We start from the raw sequence: 26,113 nt of genomic DNA on the forward strand, positions 1-26,113 counted from the left end.
CCGTTCTTTCTTTATTGCTCGTTATGAACGCACAAATATTATATATGCTATTTAGCTAATTCAAAAATATTATATTATCATCGTACGTCGCCGCTCCAGCAGCAATAACAAATGTAGTACTCCATTGTCAGTAAAAAATAGGAGGTAATATATGTCTGAATTAATGCAATGTAAGTTTCACAGAGCGCATTCGTTTTTATCAATATCTGAAAAATGTCTATCGATTTGGAAGTATAAATGAACATTTTACCGAATTTATGTTAAGTAATTTATTGTGATTTGCATATAAATTTTACTTTTTCCTTCTTGATACGGTTTATTGAACCGAAAATGACATTTGATCGTTCTTACCTAAGATTAATGTACTGCATTTCGAAATGTAATTATTTTTAGATAAGACACGTAGCGTGTGTTGTCCGTTTTTAGTGTAATGTTTAGATTGCAACGTCGATTTAGATTTATAGTTGTTTTTTTTTTTTTTTTTTTTTTTTTTTTGAGAACCATAAATTTTTTTAAANAATCTTCTTAACGAAATTTACTTCAAACGTCATACTTCTATCACGTACTTGTTTTTATTGTGTATAAATACAATTTTTACGGAATTGCGTTTTATTTCACTCTCGCGTGATTTTTTCATTTTTAGAAAAATATATCTTGTAGCCTGTTGACTTACAATAATTAGCGTTCGAAGGGGTTGTTGTTATATTATTTTCTTCTGTTTGGATGTTTTACGGTTCAGGTATCCAACGGGGTGCTCCAGCTGCGATTGGCGGTCACGGGAAAGAAAAGTGTGGGTGTTGTACGCACGTGCTTGGTCATTGACCTCGGTAGTGGGCTGTGCGTGAGTGGGTCACACGACTATCTTGGCGGCCTTGCGCACGGGGTAGGCCAAATTCGACCAGACTTCGTCTCCCCACGTCTACCCCGACGATTTCGTGTATTGCCGCTAAGCGCTCATGTCATCTTTATCGCTTATCTCCTTTGTAGTGTCTCTGTTTTTTATTGCTATGTACCTTTGATCTCTATTGTTTTACCTTTTATTAATTATGCCAAAAACTGATGTTTGACAACTTCGAGTTGACACAGCTTTTTATTACACTGTTCGGTTTGCTTTGAATTAAAAGCCGACCAATCGCATTCGATATTTTTGTTACGCAATTTGGACAAGAGCAGACCTTAACATTAACGATAGGAGCGCTTAACATGTTTGGATTGTTCCTCCCCTGAAAATGAAAACTGCTAGCCGTTTATGAACTTGTAAAAATGTATAGTTTTATACGTTTTATATTTCTGAGTTAAAACTTGTACTTAAAAACCAATTAGCTACCTGTATTTACAATCCCATGTGTATTATACATGTATATTAACTTAAAATTTTGAAACTTTAAATGTTAATATCTAATAAGCTAATAAAGTTATATTAAAAATTCAAATGCCATTTACTATTAAATTAAAAACTCAAACATTTTATTAAATTAAAAATATGTGTTACCATTTAAAAAAACAAAGTTGACCCCTCCCCCAAGGCATAAGGGATGAACTTAAAAAGTATTACATAGTTAAAAATTCAAGAATAATGTGCAACTAAAGATAATAAAAAAAAAAAATGTTTAAATTATTATTATTCTGCAAGTAATTGAGTGGGTTATGATAAAAAAATCACCCTGTATACTAAAATACATGACGTACATTTATAATAAAATTGACATTTAATTATACATTTTGATGTTGGTGTACATTAAAAATAATGCATAGTTTTTTTTATAAAAATACTTTCAACTTTTATGGTTTAGTATGAAATGCTTGAACTATGATGTATTTATATTATAGTTTATTTCTATAATTGCATAATTTTGGAACTTATTTGTAATAGATCATCATTGCTTACGCAAACATCTAGAATTTAATAATTACTTTAGATAAAACTAATCTAATTTATTTAAATACTCTTAGTTCGTAGGAGAATAAATTATTAAGTTTAAAATTAGTAAAATAATGTAATATTATTCATATTTGTATATAATAATTCGACATTTTTATTTGAAACAGTTAGATAGACTAATAGACTTAAAATTCAAATTTAAATCGTTTACAATAATTAATTTTCAAATGTCACAAACTGTTAAAAATACTTAATGCAACATAATGACTTCTTTAGAATGTACTTATTTAATTTTAAATTCATTTTTTAGGCAAATCTCCTTTTTTTCAAAACCTTGATGACCAAACTGGCCTACTGGATGATTCTGGATCTCATCTAATTGATACATCCGTACAAGCTCTCACTTCGCCGTCACGATCATCTCCTCATAGTCAAGGATCGGAGAGCAGTGAACGCTTTTCAAGAAAAGTATTTGTCGGCGGCTTGCCACCAGATATAGATGAAGGTTTATTAAAATTCATATGTTTATTAACATTTTTATTAATTTAATTATTTTCATTTAGATGAAATAACAGCAAGTTTTCGCAGATTTGGCCAATTAGTCGTTGACTGGCCTCACAAAGCTGAAAGCAAATCATACTTTCCTCCTAAAGGATACGCATTTCTTTTGTTCCAGGTAACTTAATAAGTGCCTTTTCTTATTTTATATGATCATGATGGTAGTTACGACGTATAACCTAAAACGAATATTAAATTCGTTTATGTGATTTATATGTAAATAATTTATGTTTAGGATGAGTCGTCTGTTCAACAGTTAATTGATGCTTGTATTCAAGATGAAGATAAACTGTACTTGTGTGTGTCATCCCCAACAATCAAAGATAAACCTGTACAAATTAGACCTTGGCGATTATCCGATGCAGATTTTGTGTTAGATGCATCTATGCCATTAGATCCACGAAAAACTGTTTTCGTAGGTGGTGTACCGAGACCTTTAAAAGCAGGTGAATAAATAAATGTATTTTCTATGTGCATTTAATTTTATACTATAAAAAAGAACGATGTAGTTTTGATTTTTAGCAATTTTTTTTATATATAGTAAATGTTTAAATTGTTTACAATTTTTGGGGTACATGAAAGTTTATTATATTTCTTTACTTATGTTTTATTCTTCTTTATTAGTGGAATTGGCTATGATTATGGATAGACTCTATGGTGGTGTATGTTATGCCGGAATCGACACAGACCCAGAGCTGAAGTATCCAAAAGGAGCTGGTAGAGTGGCATTTAGTAACCAACAAAGTTACATTGCTGCTATTAGCGCACGTTTTGTCCAACTTCAACATGGAGACATTGACAAAAGAGTAAGCTTTTAGTTAAAAACTATTTTTGGAATAAAAGCTATTTTAATTTATTATTAGTAAAAATATATTTTAATTAACTATTTTCATTAAAGGTCGAAGTAAAACCATATGTGCTTGATGATCAGATGTGCGATGAGTGTCAAGGACAGAGATGTGGAGGAAAATTTGCTCCATTCTTTTGTGCTAATGTCACTTGTTTACAAGTAAGTAAATTACAATTTCTACGAATATAGTTAAAACCACTTATATTATTTATGCTATTATAACAAATTAAAAATTATTAAAATAAAAATTATATACACTTTTAGTATTATTGCGAACTATGTTGGGCGACAATCCATTCAAGACCTGGCCGTGAATTCCATAAACCACTAGTTAAAGAAGGTGCAGAACGTCCAAGAACTGTACCATTTCGTTGGTCATAACGTAAGGTTCCAAAACGAGTAGTCACATTTTATTAATCCACTAAATTTGTTTTGTTTTGTTTTATTATTCTTACGCATGTTTATACAAATGATATGAAAAATTTAATTTTTTAAGTAGTCTTTTTAAAACCTGTCGTTTTTTAATGCGAAAACTATTTTATAAAATTTTTAAATCTACCTTTATTATGCAAAGATGCCTCTGACTTAGGAAAATTGACTTCTTTAGGACTATTTTTAAATATTCAGGGTAAACACAATGAAAGGGCTCTTTTCATCGAGCAAAAACGAATTGTAATAGTACTACAAATGATTTGTATAAGTACTGTTTTAACCTTCCAAAGAACTTGGATTTTGTTTGTTATGGAAATTTTCATTTTATTTTATTGTTTTTCTCTATTAGACTTAGTAATAATGTAACTTCCAAAAAAGATTTTTATTATTCATATTTTTTTTATGACCTAGGTAACTTAAGAGTTTTGTTTTTATTTTATTTGAAGTTTATTGTTTTTAGATAATTTGTTTAATTACTGCCACCTTTTTATCATACATTTTTTATAGTTATTGTTTTCATTTTCTTAAAAGTTTTTAATATATACAAATTTATATATAAAAATTAAAAAATAATATTAGCATTTCATTTTAATTAAATTGTTATATTATCATTTTTATGATGTAAACACTCATTTCCTCAAACTTTTTTCATGAAATGATTATTATCTTTATCTACTTCTATTTTTGTGGGCAATAGTGTATGGAATTACCAAAATATCTATTTGATATTGCGGACATGGACCACAGATGTTACCTATAGCAATCGAAATTCTTAAAATTTAATTATCATTGTGCAATGTTTTTAAAATTATTATAAGCATATTTCATTACAAATTAATTTTTAGGTATATCCTTTTCCTAGTTTTTTTGTTTAAAATAAAAATATACAATAGCAAATTGAACTAATACAATGTTAAATATATTTTTCTACTTCTTTTTATATTATTTAGGCAGCTTCGTTACGTCTTTAGCCTAGTTACCAATTCTAAAAAGTTAAATTTAACAACACTAATGGAAACTGATGTTTTATCATCAAAATTTGTATTACCTTTTTTAAATAAAAATAAATAACGTTTGTTGAATGTTATTTAGTTTTCAGAAGTTTTTAATGTTTTGTTATTTGTTTTTTTATATGAATAGTATTTAGTTTTTAATAACCTACCTTTATTTTTTATAACAATTCTATATATTTTTAATATATTATTATACTCTTTACCCTTATTAGTCTGGTAATTTTTATTTCTATTTGATGTCTGATCTTATCTATGTCATGAATTAAGATTATGATGTTGTTGATATTTAAATACTTAATATGCAATATAAAATTAATTCCTATTGATTAACTTCAGAATTTTATCCTGAGAACATTTTTATTAGTATTTTTAAAATCAATTTTAACTGTTTTTCTAACCAAATACAACAAAATAAGACTGGCAAAGAATAAAAGCTTTTTAGAATTTTCTAATGTAGATAATATACTTCTCTAAAATTATTAATACTAGTCATAATTTTTACTTATTTCATTAATGAAATAAATCATAAAACTTGTTTTTTATTGCTATTACATCTACCTTTAAAAATAATTTCAACTCCATTCTCCATATTGTTCTTAAAAAGTAGCTAAATTTTGTTCTTTGCCAATTTTTAATTTTGAAATATTTTTTTTATATATATTTTCAATGTCCTTCTTATGGTATTTTACAAAAATTATGAACTAGAAAATTTTAAAAATAATTGTGAATCTTTTAATTCATACAATTTTTAAAAAGTGACTCAATAAACTTGTTTTTTTTATACTTAAAATATTATTGCAGACAATTAAAATTATTACATATTACATGTGTAGGTTTGTTTCATAATTTGAATTTGTGACATCAAACAAATTAATCAAAATAATTTATAAGTGCTAATTTCATATTGTACTTAAACTTATCAACATGTTAATAGATTTTTTAAAAATTGAGAAAATAAATGACTTTATTAATAAATAAATTTAAACTGCACACATAGTATTAAAAATTACATTTCACATTTTACATTGTACATAAAAAATATGGTCTAGGAAATTATTGTTATTTTCTAATTATTTTTTTCATTTATTCGGAGAGAAAATTTTAGTGTAATTTTTATTATGAATTGAAATATTTTTTATTGCACTTAATAAAATAGTGAATTTTTCATTATATTTATATTATATTAGTTTAATAGAGGTAATATTTAAAATAAATATTTATCACATACATATATCTTTGTGTAGATATATATTTGATTTTTGGAAATAGAATTAATATTTTGGCAGTCACATGTTCTAGTTTCTAGTCAAATTATCATTAGCCCTTAATGTTCCTAAACAGAGGAGCCATATTTATTTAATTATATTTTCATGTAGGCAATAACTATACTTTTTTCTTAATCAGTTTTCAATAAAGAAAAATTAATTGTTGATTTTTTAAACAATTTTAAAGGTTTATGTAACTTTTCAACATTATTACTTTACTTTTTTATGTCGACAAAAATATATTTTATTAATTATTATATTATACAAAAAATAAAAGTAGAAAAAATAGTTGAATTTCATACCTAATAAATGCATAATTTGAAGTGTTCAATGGTGTTTTTTAATATCTGTTTGTTAAATTAGTGTTTTGGCTTGTGTGGGTTTGCCGTAGGGAAATGTAACATTTTTTTAACTGAGATAAAAAATTAATATATAATCATATTACATCATATAAAATACTTGATATTAAATTATACAAACATTTCTTAATATAATTTCACTGGTCATTCAGACAAACATGTAATTGGCTGTGACGCAGTATTTTATACATCATCTATTTTTAAATTTTATAGCGCTCGTTTAAATAAATCTTATTGTTAACTAATTTTCTTTTAATTTAAATTACTTTTATTTTTGAGGGATTGATGTGCATATTAGCTCTGTACCCGTTAAATATTTCAAAGTCAATTTTCAAAATAATTTTAGTATGATTATGTCCGATTTTTTGTAAGGGTTTGGTTACCACTTATTCTTCTCAAATAGTTCAATTTTCCTCAGTGTAAATAAATATATTTCGGATTTTATTATTTCTTATGATAATAGAACATTAACAAATTATATCCAGTTGGATTTTTTTAAATAATTGTTATTTTATAGTTGGTTTATATTTTTATTTTATATTTTTTTATAAGCTCAATTTAACCTTCCATGTAATAAATTAAACAAATATATTGCTATAAACACATTCAATAATAATAAATTTCAAGAACTAAATATTATTCACAATACTAATATTAAACTCTTAGTATTAAAAGTTTCTTAAGGTTTTTTTTAATGATACATGTTCAAAAATATGTGTATTATTTTGTTACACGTTTCTTTTCTATTAAAAAAAGACTAATAATTATAACTTTTGTATTAAATCACAGACAAGTTGATGATTTTAAAAATGTTTAATTGATTATTGTTTTGTAATTTTTTTTTTTTACACAACATTTAAAAATTATCTTAACTGTGATATCATTATTGAGAATGATTAAAAGCAGGCATGGTTTTATAATTAATTTATAATCATTTTTACTATTTATGTATAACAATGTCAACCGTACAATGATCTCTTGTTCAAATAAAAAGATACATAGTAGTTAAAATGTTTTATATAAACTTTTTTTTAGTTAGATCTTATTTATAAACCATGTTCTTTTTTAAAATATAACAAATTTTAATGATAACTATACATTATATTTTTTATAATTTGTATCTCATTTTCATGTTTTTTATGTCTGTGTTATTTCTTTTGAATCATTAACCATTTTATTAATTACCAGCATAGAGGAAACGTGAAACCTGAGTCAACCATTTTACTTTTTATTTACATTACATTTAATCATTTATTAAAATAGGAATTAAAGGATTATACTGTAGTAAAATGTCAAAAAGAAAATTAAACTCTTAATTAGTAAAGTTTAGATAAATGCTAACATAGCCTATGCTAAATTATATTATTTGTGTGCATTTTTTCATCACTCCTATTTTTTATGAATTTTGTACGTTTTTTCTAATCATTTTTTTGTATACTATGTATTTTTAATGCAGTAATGTTGGATAGAACTTTTAAAACTATTTAATTTTTTTCGATGTATTGTTCATGAATTAAGAATATTTTATTTCTTCAATGATTTTATGTACTGATGAGTTGTACTTTTTAATTGTAATACTGTCCAACTTGCTTTTCCCGGTAACTTACCCTAATATCTCATAGGGTCTTTTTATGGTTTTTTGTTTTGTTTTGTTTTATAAAGTCATTGTAATAATTTATATCCATATTAAAAAAATTATGATAAATTAAATGTGTTTTTTTTTTCATACAACAATTTAACAGTTTTTGTTTTTTTGTTAATATGGAATCTTAATTTTATAACTATCATAAAATATGATACTATGGTAAATTGTAAATGGGAAAAAAATTTTTTTTTCATTTAATAGTAGCATTTTGTTCTTATTACATATTCTAAAAAGAGCCGAAATGAACTTTTTCCAAGATAAAATTCTAATAAGAAAATTTATTAAAAATCTAGTCAAAATAATAAAAAATGAAATTAGCCCCGAACCTTAAATTGTGTCAATCCATTCCAAGAAAGTATCACCTTAATTTTCCTAGATAAAAAAAATCTTGATTTTAATTTTTTTTAATTATTACAACTAGATTCCTAATAAATTGACACGACTTACGCCGCAATAACGTAGTCGACACTTGTTTTGAGGGTAGAGACCCGTAGGCCGTTTATTATTCAACAACAACAGATTTAAAAAAACGAAAAGACAAACACAATTCACAGTCGCATGATATCGCGGCACTTTTGCTGTTGTCGGAGACGCGGTGTCCGCCTATGATACTCGAACGTCAAAAAGTTAGCAGCGTTGTTGGCGATGGTGTGCGAGTGTGGATCAGTTTGTCGAGTCCGGTAGTGTGGCACATCCGGAGCCGGTGGCGTCACATTGACAACGGGAAGAAGACTCAACGTGTCATTTGCGCCGGGTCGTCGTCGGCCGTGCGGCACTGCACCGTGGCGTATGGCACGCGGTGTTGATCAGTCAAATAATCATAGTAGGGCGACGGCTGATAAAGGTGGCACGAGTCGCGGGGCCGTGTCAAAATCTACCCTTTATCTTAGATGCATGATCAAATTACACAATGATGACGAAAATAAATAAAAAATGTAAAACACATTTTTTTCGCTTAAAGAAGGTACCTAGTGAAATGAAATTTTACTTAGTACATCCTCCTGGAAAAAATTTTAGTGACGCCTTTTGTAATTATAATAAATATTTTACACAATTTGTTATAGGATAAAGTATACATTATTTGCAGCGGTATAGATATTGGAATATTTTTAACTACTTTTGCCCAAATTAAATTTTTTCTAGGCTGTGAATGGTACTATAATAAATTTAAAGAGAGCCAATAATTGGCTGATCTGAATAACATTAGTTCTTATGGAAATTTCCAGTAACTATATATTTAAAAAAATCTATTATTAAAAAAAAGTTATTGAACTTACACGAATTCTGAAAGCATAATTCGAATTCTAATAACATTCTTGATTTATAAAAACCGATACGAAAAATTCAAAATTTGTGACTAAATAAATATACTGATTAAAACCTAGGTAATTTCCTCTGAGGTGTCAATTATAATACATTACCCTAGTAGATTATAAATAAATGTCTTATTTGTAATATATGTATGTAGTTAAATTATGAACATGGTTTGAATACTTTATCTTTGTGGCTATAGTCCTATTCTTTGTTAATAATTCTGAATAATAGAACTGTTAGGGTTTTCTCATTAGTGGAAATGAGGGGAAGGCTTCGCTCTCCTCCAAAAAATTGTTTAGAAAATCATATGTATTTTTATATTAAAACATTTTAGAGTGGAAGAAAATATTAATAGAAGATATATATGATGGCACTTGTAGAAAGCGTAAGAGTAACAGAAGGTTTTCGGGTAAGAGTAAGAGTGCATCAGGGTTCTGCTTTAAGCCCTTACTTATTTTCTATAGTGATGGATGAAATTACTAGAGAAATACAAGGAGAGGTGCCGTGGTGCATGTTGTTTGCTGACGATATAATGTTAATAGGAGAAAATAGGGAGGAAATTAATCAAAGGCGTGGAGGTGAGCTCTTGAAGAAAAGGGTTTAAGAATAAGTAGAAGTAAGACAGAGTATATAGAGTACGAGTTTGACAAAGGAAAACACGAGGTAGGTGAAATGAGGAGATCAGTGACAATAGACGAGGACGTGATTGGAGAGGTGGAATGTTTTAAGTATTTAAGGTCAATTGTGGAAAAGAGCAGTGGTATTGACGAGGATGTAAGACACAGGTTTAAGTGCGGGTGGTTGAAGTGAAGAGAAGCGTCTGACGTCTTATGCGATATATGAATTTCAATGCGATTGAAAGGTAAATTCTACAAGACTATTGTGAGGCCAGCTATGATGTATGGTTCAGAGTGTTGGGCGGTTGATAAGATAGTAGAGCAGAGATGAGAATGCTTAGATGGATGAATGGAGTGACTAGAGAAGATAGGATAAGGAACGAGTATATAAGAGGGAGTATAGACTTAGATGGTTTGGTCATGTTATGAGGAAAAAAGAATCGAAAGCTGTAAGAGCAGTTATAGAAATGAATGTTGAAGGAAGAGAGGTAGAGGAAGACCAAAAAAGAGATGGGGGCATGCTTTTTAATGCGATATGAGGACAGCTGATATGGGAGATGGTGTCAAGTGGAAGTTTAGGATAAGGGTGGTCGACCCAAAGTAGTTAGAATTAAGGCGAGGAAGAAGAAGAAAATATTAAAATATATCATTCATTTTCCCAAAATATTTATTATATTTCTCCTCATGGAATTTCTTTATTACATTGATTTGTTTTCTCTTTGTTTCTTTTTTTCTTCCCCAATAAAAATCAACTTTTAAATCTATTTTACTAGCAAACTAAGTGAATAAGTTTAATATTTGAAATATTTTATATTTCTATGGCAGAAATAGCGTAAAGGATGTTTAAAGTGTTCCATTATACAAAAGCTCTCATCATAGTCGTCTGGTGAGGCGGAGCTAGGGGACCCCATTTTATAATTTAGTTCCCATCCAGAAATATGGCAAAATTAAATGAATTGTTATATAAACATAAATAAAATCAAATTTAGTCTCCAAAAAAATTTATCACTTGCACCTATGCCGCTCATTTTAAAAAGCATGGACTCCTATTTGAGTCATCAGCTATGATGACTCAAATAGTCATATGCTGGACATATGATATAAAGAGTGAAAAAATAAAAAAATATTGAAACTATTTTATAAGTAATTCATATTTTGTAACTTTTTTTTTCTCCAAACTTTATTTTAGTGATAAATATTACAATCAAAAGGGTATGACAACTGTGACCCCTTAGCTACACAACTAATGTCCTATTATATAAACATAAAATTTAACATATTATTATAAATACATTAAATATATATAATAATATTTTCATAAATATATATTTATGAAAATGTTTACACAAATCTCTATAATTTTAATTATGTTTTTTTTTTTAATTCTATTTTGACACCTACTCTTGACGTATAATAAATAATTGTCATACCTATTTACCAATTAATCGTTGAAAAAAAATTTTATAAATCTGAATTACTTATATCTTATTTGCATTAACAAATAATGAATATTATCAAAAAATATATAATTGTAATTATACTTTAAAGATTAAAAAAATAACCTCAATATTTTTAATAGTGACAAAAAGTCAAGGGGGCACCCGGGTTTGAACCGGGGACCTCTCGATCTGCAGTCGAATGCTCTACCACTGAGCTATACCCCCAACGTGATGAAATCGTTCATTTTTAATGCTTATAGGCTAAATAGTTGTTTTTTTTTAATATTTTCCTAATTTTAGTAGTTATAATTTTATTATTAAACTTTATTTTCTATAGAAAAACAAATAATTCATACCATTACATAACTAGCTAAATATCTTTTAGTAGTATGATTTACAATATTATAGTATATAAAATACAGTTGTATAATGAAAATTGATTGAGAAATTTAGTAGAAATATAAATAAATTTAATTTGGAATTAAAGTTTTATTAACACTGTATATTAATTATTCTAATTGAATAAATAACTATAATTATGTTAAAATAAGTTTTAATTTTAATTCTTAATAATCATTAGAAAACATTTATATTCAGGAATCATGGACGTCCACAGAGGAGATAAAGGCATCTTTTGGGCTTTACTTGGTTAATTTTTTTAATAATTGTATATTATTAAAATTTTTTTATTAAAAGATAAAAATTTAATTTCAATTAAATAATATTGAATAATAATATTAAGAACATTGTTTCATTATAAATTAATAACAAATAGATTAGAATTTTATTTATTAAATTTATAGACATTTAGTCATATAAGAAACGTATAAAACCACTCAAAAATCTTTTATTTAAACATTTCTTTCTGCAAAGCTCATAAGTGCCTTATAGAAGAACACTATTGAAGTTGCTAAATGTATTTTCTCCCAACCTTAACAAACATTATGTATATGAAAACATATTACTTTTTATTTTTTTGGGAGCTAATTCGTTATTTGAGAGAGGAGGCTAAGCTCTTCCTTGTTGTGCCTATAGCAAGACCTCTAAAAATGCTTGGTTAACTGGCTGTGGACCCTTGATACCAACTTTCTACACATGTTTGTTGAGCGTACACTAAAAGCATATATTCAGAAAAATATTTTGTCGTCCATAAAATATGTCTGCAAATGCCCTTGTAAAGGATGTTTATTGTTTACATTTAAAATTCTAAAAGTAAAAAAGAAACAATAAAAGTATAATTGTTTTAAATTAGTTATGATATTTTAATTTTGTTTTAAATAACCAAGATATTACAAATAAATACAACACAAAATTTAAAAATTTCTTTCTATTTAAAAATATGTAGAACATTATGGTAAATATAACAATTTACTTTAATTTAAACAACATTATAATTCTAGGCTTACTAACCAAAAAATTAAAAAAGTATCAAAAAAATGAAATTGTTATAAGTACACGAATAGTACAAAGAATTAAGAAAAATATATATTTAGGAATATCAGTTCTTTATGATGCTATCCAATTCATTTTTAATTGCTATGACACCTTCAATTAATGGACTTTGAGCAAAGCGACTGTATAACATATTTTGGCAAATAACTAACAAATCAAACAAATTAACTGCTATTGATCTTCTGCAATGAAAAATTAATTAGTACAAATTTCTAAGAAGTTAAAACTAAATTGTAACTACCTTTGCATTCCTGAAGGCCATAAATCAACATTTTGTAGGTAGTAACGAGCTAAGCTCATAATAACTTCTAAAACATGTAATTCACTAGTTTTTTGCCAGCGTGGATCATTAGTTGAATAGATTCTATTAAAAACAAGAAGTAAAATTCATTACCTATTTTTCTTAACGATTATCTATGATTTTAAGTGTAAAATTTGACTAACTTTTTGTAAATTGATACTAGAGATTCAATTGGGGCCCCAACAGACAACATTGTTGTGTAGACATATTCTAAGTCACCGCCCAAGTTACAGTTCAAATATTCTAACATGGTAGTTACATATTCTAAAAATTAAAAAATAAATAAAATTATATTATACAACAATTAACAAACTCTAAACTAACAAGGGGAGGTCACAGTGATGGGATCACTGATTTTCATAAAATTTATATAAATCTAAACTATATTGAATACAAAATAAGAGGTATTTTGAATTTTTTGCTAATGCCCCCCCTAAGTCGATAAAATTGACTTTGAAAATTTTTAATTAGCTTAAATAGGGTCATTTTTCTATCATAGACAATAATGTGTTGTGGTCGAATTGAGATTACGTAATTTTATGACCCGTACGGATTCGGGATCAAGTCAAGTCTCATCAGGTTGAGTTTTTTTGCATTTTTTTTCTAAATTTTTTCAATGTGTTTTCTTTGAATTATTAATTTTACATGATATTTGTAATTTTTTTTTTTACATTTTATGCATCTACAGGTTGTTTAGTAAGTTAGGAAACAGGTAAATTGTTAAAATCAATGAGAACAATGTAAACCCATTTCCTTACTTACTGAACATTCTGTATATAGTTAAACCTTTCAAAAATTTCTCTCATTTAAAAATGTATATACTTTTACCAGGTTAATATTAAATTAAGTTATATATATGTGCATAAAATATTATTTTATTTTATTCATATTTTATCACTGAAAAATCGATAATTTGTACCATCAAATATGTTTTGAATGTAAATAGAACTATATCGTATTATGTAAAATTAATAATTCAAAGAGAAAACCATGGAAAAAATTAAGAAAAAATCTACTACCTGACGGGAATTGATTCGTATCCGTGTGCATCATAGAATCACATATCCTCAATTCGACCATAACAGGTTTCTGTGTATTATTATCTGTGGAAGAAAAATGACCCTATTTTAGCTAATTAAAAATTTTCAAAGTCAATTTTCTCGACTTAGGGGGCATTGGCAAAAAATTCAAAATACCTCTTATTTTGTATTCAATATAGTTTAGATTTATATAAATTTTATGAAAATCGGTGACCCCATTACCGTGACCTCCCCTTGTAAGTATAAAATAACATACCTAAATCAAAAGTAGAAGAATTAATAGGATGAGAACTGGCTAATGATTTGACTTTTTCTAAAGCAATAGTCATCTTGTTATGTTCTCCAATATCACCACAATCTTCAACAACTAAAATTTATTGCAATATGTAAATGAAACACAAATAATAATAGTAAAAAAAAATCAGAGTACCTTTAAGTAATATATTTTCCCATATTTGATTTATTAACTCACGATCATCATGATTAGATAGTTGGAATATTGCTAGTTGTGCTTCCCATATTTTATATGGCTCAGCAAATTGACTATAGAGCTGGAAATATAAAAATTTAAATAACTGAAGAGCATACTACATATAAATATTATGTAGTAGCCAAATAATAAAAACAAATTTTAAGAAAATGAAGTGTAGAGCTTTTATCAATATTCACTTATACTAGGAAATATATAATCTAAAATTTGGAAAAAAAATTTAAATATTAATATTTTGTTGACAATTTTAGAAGGGAAACTAAATAAATAATTACAATGTTCACTAAATAAAAATTTTGTTATAAATAATCTAAAACTAAACCAAATTATTCAAATAATATGAAAAATACTAACATCACCTAATGTATACAGTCTGCAATTCAGTTTTTCAATAATATCAATTTTTCCATCAATTTGGCAAGATGATATCAAATCTAATATCTATTATAAAATAATGTAATATGTTATTACCATTATTATTTCATTCAAAAATAATGCAAGAATTACCATTTTTTGAATTTCTGCTACTTGTAATAAATCTTCAACTTCTCTAAGACTTGTAGCACTTAAAGCTGGTGTACTCAATTTTTTACTTCTTAAACATGCCATTGCTCTTCCCAAATACATCAAACGATCATTTAGATTTAAACCACCTCTACAAATATAAATTAAAATGAGTACAATACTTAAAAAATCCAATTTATTTTAATTCATTATTTTAATTATTGTATGATTATATAGTGTCCTATAAGTTTTTTGTCCAATCATATAACTGTTAATTTTTATAATTTTATTCTAATTTAATATTTGTTAATAATTGATATTTTAAGCAAAAACATCTACTCGGTCAGTTGTTCGGCGTAGTCTAGCATAGCATCAACATTAAGTCACATGAGCAATGGAGAGCAACATCGCACTACTATTCTACTGAACAGATCTTTATTAATTTATATGCATTTTGTTTTAATGAGGCAATTGACAGATCTAGTTAATATCTAGTTAGGCTTTATAGAATTATAACTTAAGCATATTTTATTTTATGAAAATAAAAATTTAAGGTAGCCAAATTTAACTCCATTCTTACAGAAAAAAATATTGATAGGGGTTGATATTAAAAACCAATATTAAAATAATTTTAATACTTAAAAAAAAATAAGTTTTTTATGCTAAATGTTAATTATAATTTGTATGTTAAATAAATAATCAAAAATATTTAAATATAATAATAATAATAAACTGTTTTAGACTAATGTTGAGGTCAGCTAAATAAACATAAACAGCTAAATGTTATGGAATCAACTGCTGATATACAGATAATGGTCGTCGTTGTACTTTTAAAAATTATTCTATGATGATAAAAATTATTATTAATATTAATATTTTAATAATTAAAATATTTTTTTCGTTTATTTCTTCATAATTAATCTTTATTTCACGAGGAAAAATTTAGTCAAATAAATTAGAAAATTATAGTGATTAAAAACTGTTCAATGTTCCAAAGAAACAATTTAAGAGAATATTATATATTTAAAATAGCAAAAATATGATATAGTAAAAAACAAAAAAAAAAAAAAACAGTAAGAATCCAGTAATGAAAAAATGAACCATTATTTAGATTAGTGTTGATTAAAATCAGACAGTGATTATTAAAATTACTCTCGTATAACACTTACTGTATTAACTCTTACTGTATTTTTATTTTTGGTTTTTACTATATCATATTTTTGCTATTTTAAATGTTTATTTGAAAAAATGTTTATTATATCTGCCAAACATTACACATTCTATGATATTAGTGTTTGATTAATCATAAAAGATAAATCATCATCTTTTTTTGTTTTTAATTATGTATTAAATTAAACAAGCTTAAATTTAAAATAATTTAGAATGATGTAAGTATTCTGTTGCTATGCAAAATACTACTAAATTGGCTAGTTTTATCAAAAATTAAATGATTTTTGGCTTTAATGCCCAATAGTTTCTATATATCGGGATATTATAAAATTTATTTTTCATATTAGAGAAAATTGTATTAGCTTCAATTTAATATAGGTTTTGAAAAATTTATGAAAATAAAAGAATTATATATGATGATTATGATTATTATTTTGACTATGATTATTATTTTATTTTTATATATATAATTATTTTGATTTATGATAGGGTTTTCAAAAAAAATATGTCGAAAGTAAGGTATTTATCTTAATTATTACACAAAATATTTTATTTTGATCCATACATTATTCAAGTAGTTTGAGCAATTTAAATATAACTATTAAATCCAACAAAAATTACATAATTATCATTTTTAGAGGCTGATTACTCATATGTTGACATGAGTAATTGGCAAGAAATATCGTTGAAATATTTTTCTTTTTTTTAATTGTATAGTACATAAATAAACTTTAAATTTGAATTGTGTAGATATTCTGTTGCTAAACAAAAAAACTCACAAAAGCTCTCACAATACTATAATTAATGACTGTATTTTCAAACAAAAAAATGTCATGAAGGCAAATATTTGAAATGTTATCAATAAAAATTTCACAATAACCCATCTTGTTTTTGAAAAGTTATTTAAATTTATTAGGAAAACTAAAATATCAAGATTGACTGTTTTATGACAACTGTAATTTTTTGGGACATTTCTTTATTACTGGGACTAAGGGGAATTATTTAAAATTAGGATGCTGATAGCATCAACTAAATAAGTTTTGTGATCTTTTGACAACATATCATTGAGCAAAATCGGTCAAGTAGGAGATGAGGTATTGGCATGCCAAGAACAAAATAAAACTAATAGCTTTTCATCAAAGATAAAAAAAATAAAGTAATATTTACTCTGGTTTTTTTGCAAGTGATGCTAAAACTTCAGCAGCCTCATTATAGTTACCATTATACTCATAATATCTACAAAGTACATCTTTGATATAATTATTAGAATCGTCACTTCTAGACTGAGACAACAAGAATTTTTCTAAACTATGATTTCCCATTTCAATTGTTTCTCTGATCAATTTTTTATCAATTAACCACCTATACACAACAGTGTGCATAATTTCATCTTCACATGTAATACATAATTTAATTAACTCTGATATCTGAAAAATAATTATAAGTTAATATATTTCAATGAATAATTTAATATCAAAATCAAATAAGAATAAACCATTTGATAAGCTAACATTTTTTTTAATAGAGGCAATGGATAATTTATTTAAAAAATATCAATCATTTAATCTATTTAAAAAACAAATTGTTATATACATCAATTAAATAAATAAATGTTTATTTTACCAAATTAGATGCTTGTTCTGGAGTTAGTGCAGAATTTTCCAATATTCCAGAAACTATATTAGGTCTAGTAGGAATGACCACAGAAGGATTTTTAATCATAATTGAGTAAAGGTAATCTAAGCTGGCACTAATTTCTTTATAAATATCTAATCTATAAATAATAGTAATTTTATTTTTATAAAATCAATAAAACAAATGATTAGTATAAATAAAAATATACCTTAACATGTATGCACCATATCCAGGACTATCTCTATCTAAAACCATACTGTTAATAAAATAATGACCTCCTAGATTTTTTGGATCAGTTTTTCTAGCACATTCTCTACACATCTGATATACACCTTCCATATAAGCACAATTTGTGTATTGAAGACACACAGATGTTAAATTTAATTTAGGTGCAACTTCTTTTAAAACCTAAAATATAAGTTTACATATTTTTTTTTTATTCATTAACATAACTAACTAGTTTTAAATATTTTAATTTATTAGAGACGAATCAAAGATTAAATTCTATTTAAAATATAGATGAATATTAATGAACAAATATATATTAATTCACTGAATATTTCTCAAAAGTTATTTCAATTTTTTTTAATTCTCTAAAACACTTATTTTCCTCATATCACTCTCCTTAAAAATAATACATATAAATAATATATAATTATGATAAATACCACAAGTGATTGGTATAAAATTCGTTTACGTTCATCTTCATTAATTGTGGACTGCGCCAACTTAATCATTTCTGAAGCCTGTAATATAAGTGTTTTAACAGTTCTAGAACAAAGTTAATAACAATAAAACGTAAATAAATTTTACTTTAGCACATGCAGCATCTTCAGATTGATATATAGATGGACAAACTTGACGTAATTTAGTACTAATTGATTCCACAGATGAACTTTCATTTAAATACCTGAGTATAAAAAATATTTCATAGGTATAAATATTATAATATACAATAATATTAGTACATAAAAATAGTTTATGAGTATATAATAATTTTTTAATTTATGCTGAAGTATAGATAAATTCAAGTTTTCAAAAATTAAATTACTAAACTAATATCCAGAAGTTGAAAAAAAGAAAACAATAATAAATTCTAAAATATTAAGTCTCAACTAAATTACTAATATTTAACTAATAAACTATATTCTTGAAAAAGAACTTGGTATTTAGACAATGGTATCTCTACAATAAATTTTAATAAAACACAAAGATCAAATTTCGTATGAAAAATTACATGAGTTCAGAGAATGGAAAGACAAGAAAATACGGATGGACTAAGATTTAGTTTTTATAGTCACTATCATCCGAAAAAACATTATTTTTTCCTTAATATTTAACAAAAAAATCTTTATATTTTTCATATCAAATAATAATTAATATTTATATTTAGGAATAACACTTACATATCCAAAAGTTTTTGTACTAATATCTGGCACATTTCTTGATGAACAAGTACTAAATCTTTGAAAATCACATTTTCAAGAATAACTTTTTCTTGCTGAAATTTATTAAATAAAATAAATATTAGAACTCTGATAACAACTTATTGTTTATAGAAAAATACTTACATCATTTAGTTTGTTAGCAATTATATAAAATTGATGTTCACTTAACAATTTCCATAAATTAAATACTTCAGCACTACGTGTAACCAATTGCTTTAAGCATTCAATTGATTTTGACTCTGACTGATAAGCATCTTGTGTTGCTGGTCGTCTGGATATATCATTTGAAATTTTCGAATAGCTAGCTAACATTTTTGAATAATTGTTCATGAAAGAATGTAAAGTTTGCAAGTGACTTGCCACAAATGAACAGTCATCAGGAGACACGGTATTAACAATCTAAAAAACATTTTTAGAAATCGAAATTATAATTTATCATGTTTAGTTTCAAAATAATAATATTAATTGAAAATGTTTAATTATTATTTATAAGAACTTACATAAGTTTTTCCATCAGTTGTTTCCATATTCACAGCTCTTATGTTCCATAAAGGTCTTAGTAATCGACTAACAAATAAGTATAATCCATTATGTTTAGATGAGTATTGGACTGATGTTGTTTCAAAAGGTAGATTTGTTATATTTGTTTGATTAATCATTGATGCTGAAAGGATGCTCGAATTAATAACTACATATGGATCAACAGTTTTTTGATAGAAGATATATAGTGTTCAGTAAGTAAAGAAATGGGTTTTTATTGATCTAATTGTTTGCAATAACTGTCTAGTTTCTTTACTTATTGAACACCTGTACATAAATTATTTCACAATGTTATTCAGTCTAACAAAAATTTGGTTTTAGAATATTTCTGGGTAAAATTATAAACAAATAATTTAAATATCTAATAATTAACTTAGAAATTAGTCAAATGATTATTACTTTTTTTTTTTAAGATTTAATATATTCATTTATTTCTATAGAGTCAACTTACAATTGTTTTGTATAAACCTTTTTGAATCATTTAATGTATCTTGAAGATTTTCGGTGACTAATTTTGGTTCACCACCATGATTAAAAAATGCACGAGTAGCATACTCTTTTATCTATAAACATAAACAAAGTTGTCATTTTTTTTGTATCTACACAGGAAAAATTTATATTTGAGAACATAAAACATTAAATTATATTACTTTAATATTTTTTAATGATTGATCACAAATAATTGTAAGACAAGCTACACAAGCTTGATCATCAGAAAATGTTTTAAAATAACTCTTGATAGCATCAGTTTCGGATCCCTGACTAGCTGCTAATAACTCACAAAGTGTATCATAAGGACGCAACATTTCAAATATCTCTAGTCCCTAGATTAAAATAAAGAGTAATCAAATGTTAATAAATTAAGTAAATACATTTTAAATCAATTTAATTATTCAATTGTTATATAAATGATTGTTTATGTATTATATTACCTGAGGTGCCAGAGTTATGTATTCTTGGCGATTTTCAAACTGTTGACGAACTATAAGCGGAGGTTGTGGTACACCTGGATCATTATATATTAATAAATTTGGTCCAATATTATCCAAAGATAAAGGACAAACATCTAAATCCGAAATGAAATATCTTTCACTAAAGTTAGGACTAAAAGCATATTCATCTGGTGAAATGCACCATAACATTGGTCTATAATTAGTAATATCAGTTTCACATGCCATTAATACAGTACCTATTAAAATTTTTTTTATAAATTTTTTTATATTTCTTAATAATGAATAAAAAAGTTTATTTAACCTCTATTATATAATACATGTTGAACACTACTTGGTTTTGGTTCTCCAATGGATCTATTATAGCCTGGTGGTAAACGAATGTGTAAAAGCTGCAAAGTAAATGGTCTGGTTGAACTGGTTATTCCAGTTGAAAAGTATAGCCTAAATCCAAATTTAGAAACTGCCATAAGATGAATATTAGATGATTCAGTCTCTTCAATAACTTTAATGCTGCTAAGAGTTGTCACTTGAGCTACTTCCAGAGTTCTAAATTTGTAATTGTTTAATTAATTATTTAATTTTGTAAAGTTATATGTCTATAATATCATAGTAAAATATATTATACTTGCCTAAGCATTTTAGATACTTGATGTTCAAGATTAGAATATGATAAAGAAACCACACGACTGGTAGATTTTCCATCATATCCTAAATCATATAATTCTATTGTACTATTTTCAGATAATGTATAAATAATATGTCTAATATTATCAACAGCTATTTCAATAATAGCAGAAGGTTCAGTTATAGCATAAGACAAAAATGATGGTATAATATATGATAAAGTTCCAGCTGAATGACAAACTTTTTTACAGCGTCTCCCATTTCCAATAGAAAACCAACCTAAATCTTTCTAAATAAAAAATTAATAAATTTTTATAAGTGAATTATAAAATTAAAAAAAATTCAATCATTTTTAAGTTCAGTTAAAATATTGGTTAGATATATGCTACTAAAAACTAAGAGCATCAATTTTCCATTGTCTATACATTAGAAATATAATTTAAAAATCCTAACAAAAAGCTATATTATATATTTAAATATACCTCACCAATCTAAATACTAAAGTATAATATTTTATATTATTTATTATAAAAAATAGATTTTTTACTTAGTGCTATGCTAGATAATTAAAATAATTTATTTATTAAGAAATATTAAAACATATGAATGAAAATTAGAATAAATATAGAACCACCTGTAATACAAAGACCATACCCAATTTCTATATCTCGCTAACCAACCAGAGACAGAAATACAATATATATTGCAATATGATATTCATATAATAAGTGTATCTACTTTTCAGATATTTTGTTATTTATATTGGTCTACAATTTATTTGTGTGTATTTTATTTTATCAGTTTTAATCAAAACTTTATATTTTAATATTTGTATTACTAAAAATAATGTTTTATTATTTAAGTTATATGAAAATATAATTTTCTGTATTCTTAATTGTCAACTCAATATTTAGTTTTAAAGTTTAGAAGAAACAACGTTAATATTATAATTTTTTTTTTAACTTAAAAAAGTGGCAGTTTTTATTTAAGGCTTAGTACTACAGATATATTTTTTAGTTGATAATTGTCTGAAGATTAACAAAAGATGATACAATAAGGGTGCGTTATCAGTTTTAAGGAATATAAAAAAAATTATTTGGCCACACTAGTGATGATGGGGGTAGGAGTGTTTTTTTATTATATCGGTAAAACAATGTAAATCATAAAATGACTATAACATTATGTGATATAGCCCTTTTATGACTTACTATTGTTAGTAAGTATTATTTATTATTGTATATTGTTTCACCAATACAGACATAAATTTTAATAATTTGTGACATAACACACATTTTTTTTTATTTTAAATTTATAATATTTTTTTAAGTATCACTGAATTATAGGAAAACCCAATTCAAAAAAAGTAAGTTCTGTATCATATGTAGGCCTAATCTAAAGGCACTACATAACAATTTAAACAGGCAAAACATCAACTCACAGAGCTACTTTTGTAAATATTATAAAACAAGTTTTAAAAGTAAACAGTAAACTGAGTATGACAACTTACCAGGAGATAATAAAACATGTTCAGTCACAATTAATAATTTATTAATATTAGCTTATTAAAAAATTAAAAACAATTATTGTCTTAATATATTTTTAAGACAAAATAATTGGTTTTAGTTGAGAAATTTTTATTAATATAAATATAATGGTAAATCATGAGTGTTACCCAGTATTCAATTTCAAAGAGATTTCCATCTTCACTTCCAAGAAATATACGACCACTGTTTGTCCCAACAATTGTGGAAGTTATCATTCCTTCAGTGGGAACCTCATAAATAGTATCCGTAGTAAGTTCTAATTGTTCAATTGTTCTGCCTATAAATCAACAAGTCTTAAACAACTTTTTCAAAAAATTGAATTGTTAAGATATAAAATTTAATTTTATAAGATTGTTTGTATAATCTTAGTTTACCATTAGTTACTGAAATGAACAAGATTCCCAGCAATTCATGACATAAGTATGTCTACTAATTTTCATATATAATTTTATTTGATTATGCAATCTCAGAATGAGATTGCAATTAAATCAGAATGAGTGGAAATACAGTTAAAACCCTATTTATCATAGAGGCATAAGAAATAGCAAACTAGTTATAATGAAATATTTGATGAAGAAATTATGAAAATTGTAATTTTTCAGGAGATTAATATAAAATTTTTTTATGATAGTAAATGAAACTTTTAAATTCAAATCATAATAAAAATATAACTTAACTACCAATGGAACCAAAGAGTTATACAACTTAACACATTGAACATTTTTTGATAAAATTAATAAATATTCTAAAAATGACAAAATTAGATTCTGTGACTTTTATACAATAACCGTCTCACTATACAGAGTAAAGTTTTTATTATAATCCAGTCAATTACTCACAGAATAAAAAATAATTTAAACATTTTTTTTTATTATTATCTTTAGTTACACATTATTCTTGAATTATTAACTATGTAATACTTTTTAAGTTTATCCCACTGTCTTGTAAGGGAGTCAACTTTGTTCTTTTAAAGGAGAATACATAGTTTGAATTTAATAAAATGTTTGAGTTTTTAACTTAATAGCTAAACACATACTGTGCATTGATAATCGTAACATTGTTACCAAAATACATATCCGCGACTTTACAGTAATTTTTTGTGGCTTTTGAGTTTAATATTTTTTAGTTTTTAAATTAATAATATTTTTAATATAGTTTTAATTTTATTTAATTAATTAGTCACCAGTGATCAATTTTTATTATACTGACTATTATAATTTATTAATAAAAGTTTATAAAGATAATATTTATTTTTATTTTTCTCTTATAATAAAATAAAACATTGAAAAATTAGCCAATGCTGGAAAAATTACTTAACAGTATTTGATTTTCTCTATAATAAAATAGCTAGATGACGTTATTCTAGAAAAATTATTTAGGAAGATGAAAAATTTTTTCGAACAATACCATATTAAGCGTATACCAAATAGAATAGTAGAATCTGACCTTTCCAGCTAAACGTTACAGCTGAATGTCTTGCGCAATAATAATTTTATTTTTTGGACCCTTTACAAAGAAGTTTCATTTCAAAAACAATTCCAATCTTATATTTTTAATATTAATTTAGCCAGACAAATTGTTCAATTAAGTTCAAATAGTTAAATAAATTGATTTCATGAATTTTTTTATCACAAGTTATAATTGTTGTAAAACAGTAAAAAAAATGATGATGTGATACTATGTCGATAAAAAAATATATACTTTTTAATAAAACTTTATACTTCAATTTTTATTTTTAATAATATCATTGAGTAATGTCCTTTCAATGATAGGTAATCAAATATTAAATTAATAAGATATCATATAAATAAAATTAAATATTACCTTCAAGATTAGCAATTTTTTTAAAAGTTACACCCAATATTGCAATTTTCAATCCAGTAGCTAAAACTAATAAATGTTTTATATGAGCTTGAAAAACATTGGTTTTAGGTAGAACAAGTGCTACAGCAAATATAGTTGAACTCATTCCATCAAAATAAGATAAATCTGTCCTGAATTTTTTTAAATACATAAAAATATAAATTTAAAACATCAAATAAGATTAAAATAAATCATTACCCTTCATCATAGTCCCATAAGAAAAACTCTTGATCAATAGTTACCCAAACTCTGTTAATTTCAGGAAATATCCCTAATTTGCGATGGAAATTTTGAGCATCTATAAAGCAGTTGTAAATTACAATTTTATAAAAAATCATAAAAGAGTAAAAATTGTATTACCATTCCATTGCTCCAGTAGAGTGCCAGGTAATGGTATTTTGTGCCGTAATTTTAAAGGTGTAATTGAAGGGAACCCTAAAGAGTCTTTTGGGTAATCATATTCAGTTGAACCACTAACGCTTTGGCCTGCACAATAGATTAAAATCAATTAATTTATACCTTGTAAAAAATAAAATATGCCACCTCTACTTTATTACTTTTTAATCATACTTACAGTTATTAACTATATGCATTTTGTCAAATAATGTTGGAAATGAATCATCCACTAAAAAAAATTTATCCAGCATTTTCCCCGAAAGCTCTAAGCTTTCTTTCGTTGCAATAGACTGATTAGCAATAGATACAGAAGAGTTATCCAGACTTCTTGATATATTCATTTTTTGATGTCTTAGTAATACAATTTATAAACTATAAATTCAAAATACCAAACTTCTTAATTATCTAATAATAAAGTACTATGATTAAAATTCACTGTAATTTAATACTCATTACTCGATTAACTGCCTGAAATAATAATTAAAAAAGAAATAACACATACTTTATTAATACTTATTTATGAAATAATAAAGTAAAAAATAACTGAAGTAGTAAAATTAAAACAAAGAATGAAAAATTTAACTTTATGGAATTCTAAGTATTGTTTTCCGTTAAACCTTTTTCGGCTTAATCTATGATTAGAGATATAAATATAAAGTCAACCTGTAAAGGTTTAGTGGTACTAAAGAAAAAGCGGTTAACCTTAAACTTCAGAATGTTACATTATTGCATAGGGCTTACATATAATAATGATAACAACATAGATAATAAGTAATTAA

General features: G+C 25.3%; 2 protein-coding genes and 1 non-coding gene across 5 annotated transcripts in view; 1 reads left to right on the forward strand and 2 right to left on the reverse strand.

The window, feature by feature from the left end:
* Positions 1 to 8,069, forward strand: part of LOC126907594 (cytoplasmic polyadenylation element-binding protein 2) — a 60,446-nt gene extending 52,377 nt beyond the window's left edge. Inside the window, exons 5-10 of the mRNA XM_050688983.1 lie at positions 2,193 to 2,387; positions 2,446 to 2,558; positions 2,676 to 2,886; positions 3,065 to 3,246; positions 3,339 to 3,449; positions 3,555 to 8,069. Coding sequence (XP_050544940.1) covers positions 2,193 to 2,387; positions 2,446 to 2,558; positions 2,676 to 2,886; positions 3,065 to 3,246; positions 3,339 to 3,449; positions 3,555 to 3,671 — 929 coding nt within the window. The 3' untranslated portion in view covers positions 3,672 to 8,069. The remainder of the gene's footprint in view (positions 1 to 2,192; positions 2,388 to 2,445; positions 2,559 to 2,675; positions 2,887 to 3,064; positions 3,247 to 3,338; positions 3,450 to 3,554) is intronic.
* A 3,458-nt stretch (positions 8,070 to 11,527) lies between these two features.
* Trnac-gca (transfer RNA cysteine (anticodon GCA)) lies at positions 11,528 to 11,599 on the reverse strand. The gene has a single exon. It is a non-coding gene; the product is annotated as a tRNA-Cys (tRNA).
* A 1,086-nt stretch (positions 11,600 to 12,685) lies between these two features.
* Positions 12,686 to 26,012, reverse strand: LOC126907591 (nuclear pore complex protein Nup155). 3 transcript variants are annotated; one of them, XM_050688974.1, is made up of 26 exons: positions 25,791 to 26,008; positions 25,513 to 25,706; positions 25,299 to 25,424; positions 25,137 to 25,236; positions 24,900 to 25,069; positions 23,204 to 23,352; positions 21,537 to 21,820; positions 21,209 to 21,453; positions 20,887 to 21,143; positions 20,605 to 20,778; positions 20,406 to 20,517; positions 19,915 to 20,078; positions 19,538 to 19,813; positions 19,373 to 19,467; positions 18,780 to 18,876; positions 18,635 to 18,712; positions 18,175 to 18,374; positions 17,955 to 18,105; positions 17,499 to 17,758; positions 15,165 to 15,312; positions 15,012 to 15,098; positions 14,598 to 14,718; positions 14,424 to 14,534; positions 13,271 to 13,391; positions 13,068 to 13,190; positions 12,686 to 13,008 (listed from the first exon to the last, which is right to left on the reverse strand). In XM_050688974.1, exons 2-26 carry the CDS (start codon positions 25,673 to 25,675, stop codon positions 12,873 to 12,875), a joined length of 3,948 nt encoding a protein of 1,315 aa, XP_050544931.1. In that variant the 5' UTR covers positions 25,676 to 25,706; positions 25,791 to 26,008; the 3' UTR covers positions 12,686 to 12,872. The 3 variants fall into 3 exon arrangements, with proteins under 3 accessions (XP_050544931.1, XP_050544930.1, XP_050544932.1); XM_050688973.1 differs by having other exon boundaries at positions 25,513 to 26,008; XM_050688975.1 differs by lacking the exons at positions 12,686 to 13,008; positions 13,068 to 13,190; positions 13,271 to 13,391 and adding an exon at positions 14,042 to 14,230 and having other exon boundaries at positions 25,513 to 26,012.
* Between the last annotated feature and the right edge of the window lie 101 nt (positions 26,013 to 26,113).

The sequence above is a fragment of the Daktulosphaira vitifoliae genome, unplaced genomic scaffold (assembly GCF_025091365.1).
Source record: "Daktulosphaira vitifoliae isolate Bord-2020 unplaced genomic scaffold, ASM2509136v1 Scaffold_5, whole genome shotgun sequence".
In the NCBI taxonomy this organism is placed as follows: Eukaryota; Metazoa; Arthropoda; class Insecta; order Hemiptera; family Phylloxeridae; genus Daktulosphaira; species Daktulosphaira vitifoliae.

What these genes read in the sequence shown, in the direction of transcription:
- LOC126907591 (XM_050688974.1), bottom strand. Translation starts at nt 25,675, where the DNA reads ATGAATATATCAAGAAGTCTGGATAACTCTTCTGTATCTATTGCTAAT. An exon ending in AAAAATTGCTAATCTTGAAG is followed by an intron (nt 23,353 to 24,899) that starts GTAATATTTAAT and finishes GTTGATTTATAG; the next exon opens with GCAGAACAATTGAACAATTA. An exon ending in ACATGTATTATATAATAGAG is followed by an intron (nt 21,144 to 21,208) that starts GTTAAATAAACT and finishes AAATTTTAATAG; the next exon opens with GTACTGTATTAATGGCATGT.